Source organism: Anolis sagrei, chromosome 5, assembly GCF_037176765.1.
Source record: "Anolis sagrei isolate rAnoSag1 chromosome 5, rAnoSag1.mat, whole genome shotgun sequence".
NCBI lineage: Eukaryota > Metazoa > Chordata > Lepidosauria > Squamata > Dactyloidae > Anolis > Anolis sagrei.
Genome location: NC_090025.1, coordinates 156,811,649 through 156,823,299, shown reverse-complemented (window position 1 = coordinate 156,823,299; position 11,651 = coordinate 156,811,649). Strand labels below are relative to the sequence as shown.

Sequence of the window (11,651 nt, the reverse complement as noted above, 5' to 3'; positions counted from 1 at the left end):
GTCTAGAGGTAAATTTTGTTTCAATCAGTAAAAGTGAAACCTTTTTGTAATACATCTTTATTCTTAGCTTTATCTAGGCTACAGGCAAGAATCTGAAGCTTAAAATTATGTGCATGGCTATATTGATCTATAAAAGCAACAGGTAAAATGACTTGCCTACTTACATAATTATTCAAAATAACAGCCAACTATTTACACTTTGATCAATTTCCCTTATTTTTTTGTTCAGTGATGGGATTCCCATCACACTGTTTTCTTTAAAAGACTTAATATTATGAGACAACAAGCCAAACACTCATAATTCTCATACTGTTTATTTAGACCAATGGTGACAACACTGCAGCCTGAGCCAATAAAATTTTAATCTTCTACATTGCCAAGTGGAAAAAAGTTTCATGATGTTTTGCTATCATTGAGTCCATGATCAATTTACTCTGTAAGCCCAAGTTTTTTCTTCAGAGATTCTGGCATCTCAGGTGGAGGTGGACGAGGAAGCCTGAAATATACCTTCACGGAATCATAGATGAACCACTGCAGTGCAGTCAGGGTGCCAATCATAATAATACGTGCAAACAGTCCCTTCCATACACCTGTTGAAAACACACCACTATTAGTAATTAGAAATAATCATGAATTTTCAAAGTTGGAAACATCTGTTTGAACCCTCACCTTTAATTCCCAGCCTCTTCAGCACTTCCAGAGCTGAACTGCCCTTTTCTTTATTCAGCACAGATACCACAGAATCCGCAGGATGTGATACAATGGCACAGAAGACACCAGCTGAAAAATTAGTTTTAAGTATTTTACTCAGACCTATGTACAGACATTCCAATAACCAACTAGCCCATAACTGCTACAGGGAACCATACTATCTACTACTCATTCTTAACATCATATAACATTTCTTTAAATATATGATACATTTGGGAATTGACACTACAAGATCCAGAGGATCTGTCACAGATGCAGTACTACTCTGCCAGGTGCAAATGTTAGGGCTTGGACAGAATTCTTAAAAACATCTTTATATCAGTGTCACCCTCCAGATGATGACAGTTTTGACCATCTCAGGAGCCGTAGTGACACAATGGTTAAACCCTTGTGCCCACTAAACTGCTGACCTGAAGGTCAGCGGTTCAAATCCACAAGATGGAGTGAGCTCCTGTCTGTCAGCCTCACCTTCCCATGCGGGGACATGAGGGAAGCCTCCCACAGGATGGTAACACACTCAGGCATCCCCTTGCAGATGGCCAATTCTCTCACACCAGAAGCGACTTGCAGTATATTCTCAATTCGCTTCTGACATGATAAAAAAAACTCTCACTTTTGGTACTTTATATACTCATGTATAAATTGAGGACATTTGGGGGGGGGGGGTTATGGATTTTGATATGGTCTGTGGATAAATTGAGGGTCATTGTGTGGAGAGGGGAAAGAGTCTCAATGCATATCATGGGCCAATGACTCCTGGCCAGTTAGGCATTCAAAAAGGCCAGAAGCAGCTCCACAGTGGAGAGAATAGGTGAGGCCAGTGCTCCTGGAATTAACTAAGCTTGTCATTTATATGAATGCTACATCACAACTATTAGCTTCTATCAGAGATGCATGGCAAATCATTGTTCTGTACTGTGTATGCATGTATCTACATAACCACACTCATTATATGGTTATGTAGATACATGCATACTATATAGAATACGATTATATTTCAGCAAAATAACATTTAACTACTAACGTAAGATCTAGCAGACATAACTCTCTGTAGATCATCTCAGGTATACTTTAAAATATGTTACTGTCTACATTATTATAAGCATTTAAAATAATTACTAAATAAAGCTTTGAATGTGTCTTAATACAGTATTTCAAATCACATGCGCCAAATCAAGTAACATTATTGAAAGCAATAGTTTCACTGCCCTGCATTTTCCAGAAAACTCAAATCACAGATATAAGGCTATAGCTATGACATCTGTGCATATTAGATGTTTTCTTACCAATATAGCCTGCTACGAATGTTACAACCAGCTGTTCTCCTTTGGAACATTCACTCCTTGGTTTGGGGACAACATGTTTGTACAGAGCTTCTACAGTTCGTTCAAAGCAGGCAAACTTCATCATTGTATATGGAATCTGCCTCATCCATAATGGTGCAACACCTTTGTAGAAACTTCAAAGGAAAAAATTAAAAAGGAAATTTAAATATACCTTCTTACTTGAATCTAATGCTCATGATTTTTGGCCAAATTACCTTCCCAAAATTAGGGTTAGCATTGTGTAATATGGTAATTTTAGTGCTCAGCCAAAGCAAAGGGGGACGCTGCTTCAGGAGCACCTGGAGCTATTTGAAGGGCATCATCTCTAATTTAATTGCCATTGCTCAATATTATGCAATCCTGGGATTTGTAGATTGGTGAGGCATTGCCACCATTCTTTGACAGCCCCCACAGTATTGAACCAGGGCAGCTAAAGAAGATTCATTCTATAGCATTGATCCACCCCAAAGATTTATTTTCCATTGCTGAAAGCTTTGGTGTTCTAACACTTTGGGTTTTACAGAAGGGATTCTAAACAGGTAGCAACTGTAATGCACATCTTTTGGACCAAATTACAAAGACTACACTTTTTGCTGCTGCACATTACATTCCCCAGCAAACACTATTTTTGGTTTTAGTGTTTGGAAAGTTAAGGTGCACATTAGATTTGATGGTACATTAGAATCAAGTAACTACAGTTCTTATTCACTGAAGTTATTCTGGAACAATATGTATTGTAATTTCAGTTGTAGAGAACATCTTTTGCATGCAGATGGGCCCAACTTAAAATCATTACTTCCAGCATTTCTGAACAGCTGCAACTCCACTTCACCTGACCAAAATCCTGCTATTGTGAGCTTGAAAATGCACCCGGGGGGAGGGGGAGATGAGCTTTGCTAAAAAATACCCAGCGGATTATAGTTTCATGATATAGTAGACACAGAGTCCATGCAAGGTCAGGAAGAGGCTGAAATGGTTCAACAAGCATCTTTTTAGTCCTGGCATTGACCATAGCTTCTTAAACTATGGGTTGGAGCCCCAAATGGGTGCTATAACTGTATGTTGGGGTTGTCTTCCTTTTTCTCCTATGCATCTTTCTACTTCCCTTCTTTCTCTCTTTTGCCTCTCTGCTTTCCCTTCTCTCTCACACTTCTCTGCCTTTCTTTCCCTCCCCCTTCACATAAGCGTTTTCAGATAAAAAGGGGTTGCGAGTCTAAAAACCTTAAGCTCTAATATAGAAAATAATAAGTATGACTTACACAGTCTGTTACAAAATAGACATTACCTTACAGTCCCAAACTGCTAAGCAAACATAGTTTATAGGCACTCTAGAACTACTGTCAGCAAAAGTAGCTTTTAAATACACCATAATCTTATTTGTGTCTTTATCACGTAAATCAATATTTACTTGACTCAAATGATGATGCTTCCAAATAGTGACAACTCAGAAATCCAATAATCCTGAATGAAGTTACATATTATTTTTTAAAAATTAAAGGCTAAAAGTTGCAATCATCTTTTCAGAGTTAATCTTAGAACTAATAAACATGTCCACACTCCAGCTAAATCCTGATAGTTGAGAATGACATGTATTAAAGTCATTTCTATCAGAACATGAGACTAGAGTGAAGGTATATTGTTCTCACATGCCAATGACTCAAGCATCTTTGACTGTACAACCGTGAAGTTGCTGATCCCTCTTATCTGGAACTACTTAAAACCAAGTTTAAGCAGAACTCAGCACAAGAGACATCAAACAAAGATGGATCTAAGGGAGCATGTTGGCCAACATCAAATACTGAACTGTATGCTTAATACTTCATTTATGATCTTATTTAGAACTGCAATTGTATCTAGAAACTGAATGTCAATTATCAAATATGAATTTACATAAAATCTCCATTAAAAACACTTATGCCAAAAGGTTTTATCTGCTGTTGATACTTACGCCCAAATACCTTCTTCTGCAAACATTTTTGGAGCTGCTTGCCGCAATGTATTAGCATACCCAGGCTGCGTTTGAATGCGAACCTTAGCAGCTTCCATTGGAGCCAAAGCAATATCAGCAAAGAACTCTGCACTTGCAGATGCAGCCAAGTACAGTGATGTACGCCACAAGTATGTATTTTCCTGAAATAAGTTGGGAAAGATCATTAAATGTTTGTGATTTTTCAATGGAAAACTCTCAAAAGAGGAATGTTAATGAAAAAAGGAGTAAAAAGGCCTACCTCTCCCAATAGGTTTCCATATAGGATTTTGAACACTTCATAGAAACCAAATTTGCAGAGTCCTTGCATGGAATACCCAATAAAGGTTGGGGCCCATCCCTTAGCTAAGCCACGAACACCATCTTCTTTGACAGTAACTGAAAATCCATTGAATATGCTCTTATATTTTTGTGGATCCACCTAAACAAATTTCGGAACATCTGTTAGCACATTTTAAAGCATTCTTGCAATCACAATCACCACTACAGTAGTTCAGTTCAAACATACAATGTTCAGTACATGTATGTACCAACAGCCTTTTTAAATAAAATCTTTAAAGCATTACTAACTAGATAAGATCATGGTGAAGGAAAACACAAGTAGTAATGCATATCGACAAAGAGACAAGTCAAGTAGCTCTGGCAAAGTGAAGTTAGTTGGTTTCAAGTAGATCTTGCAGAATTCAAGAAAGTTATGACAAGTACAAGTATTAACAGAGATGCAACTATAAGATTCTCAAGTTTTGAAATCAAATATATATGAAAATTATCAAAACTAGATGTAATTGGACACTGAAATACAAGTCAACTAGTATGCTAACAGACACAGTAGTCCAAAGTTAATAAAATGGATACTTAAACTACATTTGCTTACCCAAATGTAAGACTTGGAAGAGCTATTTTGACAACAGACAGCAGTTTTTAACTGTCCACTACATACTTTTTTGATGTGCCTCTTTCTAGACTTAAGTGGTAATATTGTTACTAAATACTAGTAAAGAAAAGGGGAAGAGACAGTAAAAGTAATGGAAGATAGGGCCTGTAATAAAAAGAAAATTGAAAGTAGAGGTGCCAGAAAGTAAGCACTCATATTGTAACTCTACCAAACAAAGAGCATGATGATAAAAAAAAACTGTTACTCACCAGTCCTCAGAAACGTTAATTTATTCCATGCTATAAAAATGTTTTAACTGTGTTTGGTTTCCCTAACTATGTAGTCTGGGTATGAAAAAAGTTTAGTAATCCTAAATACTTTGTAGAAGAAATTAGGAATATGCTATTATTGCTTTTAACATAAAACTTCATAAAAACATCAGTACTCTCTCATCCTACCTTCCTACCTCACGTCGCACTTTACTGACTTGCTCCGTTTTACTTTCTGGATTCTCTGATTTCGGTACGGACAGGATTATATTTTCTGCAATATATACGGGATCAAACAACACGTCAAGACCCTTTCCTCAACACCTTTAGCTGCTTCAGAAAAAAAATACCTTCATCAACTGTCTTGTAATATTTCAAGCAGTTGGTTTTATCTATAATTGTAAATACTAATCTGTTCAATCTATGTTTTACATAATAAAACTTCCATAATATCATTTAAAATATAGGATTATGATATTGAAGTACTTAACTTTAGTGAAATACAATAATATGTATGATTATTGTAGAAGTGTTTTTTTTTTACACCTCAAGGGTTCTTAATATTAAGTGGCAGGTTATATAAATATCATAAACATAATTCTATGGACAATCCTATGGACAATTGGTTGAGATTACCACCAAATGCAGTGATATAAATATCATGAAACATAATTTACCTCTAAATAAAAATGTAAAGGAAGATTTTTTTCAACTAACTGCAACAGTCTTGAGTAATTACACTTCAAAATGTGTTAAAACTTCCTTTTATCCTAACAGTATTTTCCATAGTACAAATATTTCACATGTCAGGAGTGTGTGTTATTAATCCATATTAAATGCTTTGTTATGTTCTTGCGTTGTTTTCGGTGTAGAGTTCTAACACTTGAATTCCACACAAAAAAAACAACACACAAGAAACTGCTATTTAGCCTTTGTACTACAACAGTCTAATTGTTCAGGGTGTATTGCATTCTTATATTGTATTATCACTGAACATGGATTAACTGTGTTACTAGGATTTAAGGTTTCCTTCCAAGACTTAGAAAAGAAGTTTCCAGTGATTGGCAACATACAAACCTGAATGCGGCACTTCACTAAATCCAAAGGTACGACTGCTGTGTGTGTCAGACCACAACTTAGGATTCCTCCAAAGCCACAGAGAGCATAAAACTTGAGCGATCCATATTCACAACTGTATTCTTCTGCAGCAAAGAAAAGGCACACCATGCTGTTAAGTAAACCACATGCAACTACAAAAATATTTAGGTTACATCCAAATGTTACCTTATTTTGGTTAGGAAACACTCACACTTTATCATGCTATAACATCTGACATGCAATCAAACCTGAATTCGGCATTTAACGAGATCTAAGGGAACCAATGCCGTGTGTGTAGTACCACAGCTAATAATTCCACCAAAGCCACAAAGGATGAAGAATCTCCCAGAACCATATGCACAACTATATTCTTCTGCTTAAAAGAAAAGTAGATAAAAGTTGGCAAAATACAGATAAGGGATTACAATTTTGAATAATCTTCTGTAAAGAAATCCTAAAGCAAAGTTTATACCTCAATATTTTAAAATAATTTTAATTTATGAAATAGTTCTAAATTCACTAGAATGTCATCTTTTAAACTGTTTACTAACAGTTTAAAATGATCTCAGTTCTCTATCATAAGTAAATTGAAATAAGAATATAATTTTTACACCATCCTTTTTATGATACTTTAAGATAAACTGAGACTGTCTAGGAAAGTCAGGGATATTATCTTCTATCTGACGTCTCCATAATATATAAAATCAATGCTACTGAGCAAGCTACACTGTGTTTCTACATGGTTACATAAAAGGTTGTAGAATAGACAAAAATTATTAAAAGCACAACCATAATTTTACAGGATGACGGAATTAGCAAAAAGATTCTGATAGCCAGTATTTACTTGAAGCTCTATTTGCCCCAATAAATGCTCCACAGAAGAACGAGAAAGAACTTAGAAATATAAAACAAAATATCCAAGTACATCAAAGTAAGGTCACAAAAATCAAAACCTATCTTTAATATTTGTTAAATTGGAAAACATAACTTATTTTGAATAACTCAGAGCATGTTTTTGTTCTAAGAATCCCCCAAATAGGAACTCCCCAGACATCTTGAGTATATCCCATAATCCATACAATCGATGCAATTATAGAAGTTGTAATCCAATGCATTTGGACAGCCTCACACTGAGAGAGGCTGCTCTAGACACCCTGATAAACACCAAGAAATTCCCAAGATCTTCCAACTGACCAATTCACCACCTTTATAGTTATATCTCTGAAATTTAAAACTGCAACTGATCCAATGAGAACAATTTAGCAACTCTTCTAATTAAACGTGAGTTGTTGCTAAGAATTGCCTAATTTTTTTAGTCTCAACTACAGTATACCTAGTGAATAAATTGGTAAATATTGATTTAATATTTAGACATCCATCCATTGGACCTAATCTAGTTGGGATTAGCAACAGGATTTCAAGCAGTAGTAGACAACTGCAGAGCAGGCAGGGTCACTGTCCCTTCACTCCCAGTTCCATGTACTGTCTGATTTCTACCATGGGATGAGGGGGAAACAGCAAACAAGGGACCCAAACCACCCAATCTAACTTTCAGAATGAGAAACTACAGGAGGTACCCAAGTTACAAACATCCGCTGTACAAAAAACTCATAGTTATGAACAGAGGTGAGACAAAGGAAGTGAGGGACATCTAGCCCTCTGAAGGGAAATTCACTCCTGAAAGAATTATCATGGGGTCTCAACTGAAGCTTTATCACCAATCCTTGTTTCCACAATAAGCCGAATTTTTCAGAATTCAGTTATGACAGAGACAGAAAGTGAGGTGAAATCTTCTGAACAGGGGCACAGACAGCAAAACAAACACCACAGGGGTGTTAACCCTTCCCTATGCTATCCAAAGACTGCCTATGGCTCAAGTTGCACTTTAAAATGTACTTGTTCCGATTTGCATACAAATTAAACTTACAAGCAAACCTACAGAACCCATCTTGTTCGTAACGTAGGGACAGTCTGTATTTAAAATTATTATTATATATATAAAAAACACCCTTAGTTGGGACACTTCTTACCACACTACAAAACATATCCTTCTCTCTTCCCCTTCACTACCCTATAAAATTTGCTCCAAGGGTTTCCTTCAGCACATTCAAGATGCAGAGGGGAGATAAGTACTGTAAACTTTCCACTACCTGATGCTATTCCACTGGCAAGATGCAGCTAGATACAACTCAGATCTAATGCACAATGTAAGGATATTGTTTCTAGTGGCATGAAGTCTTGCAGCCTATAGGTAATACATGAGGCAACAGAAGCAGAGTCTGTAATATGCAAATATTATTGTCTATGGCAGTCTTATCAGAAACTGAATGTATAAATGAGCAAAATGGCTACACAAAAACAGCAGTAATAACCTCTATTAACAAATTACTGATTTTGAGAGGTTATGCTGTGGTCTTTGTTGATATGTTTAAAACACATACACATTTGTGTGCATGTCCTCCAATATCAACTGATGTGAATGTTTCACATAACTGGCAAAGCAGGTTCTAGTAGGCATTTCAAGATCTACAGCTTATCTCTTTATCTTCACACAATTCAGTTCTGGTGTCAGAGACTAATGCTGCTGGCTGCAAGAATCAAGGAACACTGGTTTATATTATAATGAAAGTTTTAAAATAATCAAAAATGGTAAAAAATGTGCTTCCATAAATATAAATAAATAGTATATAAATAAACAAAAATAAAAAAGACTTATCCTTGATTTGTCTCAATACTTTCCCAATGCAACTGGCAGGATTTAGTTCAAAGCTTCAGCACAAACATGAGTACAGGAATTATAGTAATACTTCTCCTCTTCCCCTCCCCCAATCTGACCTTCTGCATATTTGACATCAAGGTTGCATCTGCACTGTAGAAGTAATGCAGTTTGACACTACTTTAACCACCATGGCTCACTGTTCCAGAATCATTACTTTGGTGAAGCACCAGCACTTTTGGGTTAAGAGGGACAGCTCCCATGATTGCATAGTAGGGAGCCATGGCAGTTAAGCTGGTGTCAAGCTGCATTAATTTTATAATGCAGATGTACCTGGTGCCACAGGAAACTGGGTTCAAACCCCTACTCAGCCATGGAAACCCACAAAGGGGGTGCGGGCAGAGTCATACTATCTCAGCCTCTAAGGAAGCTATTCTTGGCAGGCCCCCTCTGAACAAATGTTGTCAGGAAAATCCTGTAGTTTGCACCAGCACTCTTTAAAGGTAAAGGTTTCCCCTTGACATGAAGTCTAGTCATGTCTGACTCTGTGGTGTGGTGCCCATAGAAGAGGGGTCCTCAAACTTTTTAAACAGAGGGCCAGGTCACAGTCTTTCAAATTGTTGGAGGGCCGGATTATAATTTGATAAAAAAAATGAACAAATTCCTATGAACAAAAACACTTAAAAACACTTTAAAACAATACAATAACAAAAACACTTTAAAACAATACAATAATTAAAATGAAGAACAATTTTAACAAATATAAACTTATTAGTACTTCAATGGGAAGTGTGGGCCTGCTTTTGGCTGATGAGATAAGATTGTTATTGTGTGCTTTCAAGTCATTTCAGACTTAGGTTGACCCTGAGCGAGGGCCGGGTAAATGACCTTGGAGGGCTGTATCTGGCCCTCGGGCCTTAGTTTGAGGACTCCTGCCATAGACGCTTAGAAATAAAGCTGAAGAGCTGGCATTGCCCATAAATGCCTCCAAGGTCATGTGGCCAGTATGAAGCGCCATTACCCTTTTCGCCAACGTAGTATCGACCTACTCACATTTGCATGTTTTCAATCTGCTTGGTTGGCAGAAGCTGGGACTAACAACGTGGAGAACTTTTTCCCACCAAATTAAGTCTTGGCCATAAAGGAGGGCACAGCAGGCCAAGGAATCAATTTGGAGGCAAATCAGGATTCAAACCGCGGGTTCAGCAGCTCATCAGTTTAACTCACTGTGCTACCGGGGGCTCCAGCACTCCTTAAATCAGGTATCCTCAAACTAAGGCCTGGGGCCCTGATATGGCCCTCCAAGGCCCTTGGTCAGGGTCAACCTAAGTCTGAAATGACTTAAGTGCACATCAAGAGCAACACTCCTATCTCATCAGCCAAAAGCAGGCCCACACTTCCCACTGAAATACCAATAAGTTTATATTTGTTAAAATTGTTCTTCATTTTAATTACTGTATTGTAGTGTTTTGTGCAGTGTGCATAGGAATTCATTCATGTTTTTTTCCAATTATAATCTGGTCCTCCAACAGTTTGAGGGACTGTGACCTGGCCCTCTGTTTAAAAAGTTTGAGGACCCCTGCCTTAAATTTTACTAAAACCTTGTGAAGCTACAGCGCCCAGTGTGGAATTGCATTAATTCTAGATGCACTTCAAGTGTGGAAACTTTTCCCCCACAAAATTAAGTCTTGGCCATAAAGGAGGGCACAGGAGGCCAAGGAATTGATTTGGAGGCAATTTAGTAATTTCCTGAGGCCCAAGATCCTTCCCTTGAATGGGGCTACAGCGAGGCGACCTCCCACTAGGATGTGCCAGGCGACCTTCCAGGCCTAGGGGTTAAAGTTAAAAGGCCCGCCTAAGGAATGCCTGCAGCAAGGCTGCAGAGGAAGCCGCCCCCTGAGGGCCGAAGGGAAAGGAAAGGCCGACGTTAGGTGTGGCGCAATGGGCCGCGTAGGCCGAGGGCCCAAGGATGACCTTTCCCGACCTCCAAGAAGAACCGGGCGGGGCCGACCTCCAACAGGCTCCCTCACGCCCTCCCCCGGGCGCGGATATTTGCAAGTGAAGGGGCGGCAATGGTTCCTTGTCCTGCTCACCCTCTGCGGATGCGGCTGCCAGGCTCCGCCGGGTACACGAGGCCTCCTCAGGCTCCGCCGGGCGCTTCCTCAGCCCGAGGCCTTCCTGCTGCAGCTGCAGATGAGGAGCGTGGAATGGGTTCAGCCGCACTAGCGGCGCAATGGACGAGAACATGGCTGCAGCGGCGGGGGGAAGTTCTGAGGGGGAGAAGCAAGAGAAACCGTTATTAAGAGGAAAGCAACGCACAGGCACAGCGTTCCCCGTCCCTTCCCATAAACCCGGCGCGCTGTGAGGCAGAAAACCCGCGGCTCAAACGCCTCCCACGGACTCGCCTCCTAAGATGGCGGAAGGCTCCGCTCCTCCACCGGCACCTCCGCTCTAAAGGCCGAAAATCACCCTTCCTCAATGACTTTGTCCTTCGCTGACGCAAGAGGCGGCGCCACCGTCACGAAACGCGCGCTGGGATTGGGCGGCGAGGTGTACGCGCTTGCGTCACGGCTCTGACGTTCTTCCCAGCCGCCCCTGCGCCCTTCTCAAACTGTTTGCTCCTCTCCCCTCCCGTTACGTGAGCGCAGGCTGCAGGAGAGGCCTGGCCTCT

General features: G+C 39.2%; 1 protein-coding gene and 1 non-coding gene across 4 annotated transcripts; both read right to left on the bottom strand.

The window, feature by feature from the left end:
- Positions 1 to 295: 295 nt before the first annotated feature.
- Positions 296 to 11,493, bottom strand: SLC25A3 (solute carrier family 25 member 3). Of its 3 annotated transcripts, none has more exons than XM_067469137.1 (8): positions 11,386 to 11,493; positions 11,074 to 11,250; positions 6,513 to 6,640; positions 4,265 to 4,444; positions 3,985 to 4,166; positions 1,998 to 2,170; positions 670 to 780; positions 296 to 590 (listed from the first exon to the last, which is right to left on the bottom strand). In XM_067469137.1, exons 2-8 carry the CDS (start codon positions 11,225 to 11,227, stop codon positions 430 to 432), a joined length of 1,089 nt encoding a protein of 362 aa, XP_067325238.1. In that variant the 5' UTR covers positions 11,228 to 11,250; positions 11,386 to 11,493; the 3' UTR covers positions 296 to 429. The 3 variants fall into 3 exon arrangements, with proteins under 3 accessions (XP_067325238.1, XP_060633251.1, XP_060633250.1); XM_060777268.2 differs by having other exon boundaries at positions 6,513 to 6,637; XM_060777267.2 differs by lacking the exon at positions 6,513 to 6,640 and adding an exon at positions 6,244 to 6,368 and having other exon boundaries at positions 11,386 to 11,492.
- LOC132777406 (small nucleolar RNA SNORA53) lies at positions 3,583 to 3,819 on the bottom strand. Its single transcript, XR_009631688.2, has one exon. It is a non-coding gene; the product is annotated as a small nucleolar RNA SNORA53 (small nucleolar RNA).
- Positions 11,494 to 11,651: the final 158 nt, after the last annotated feature.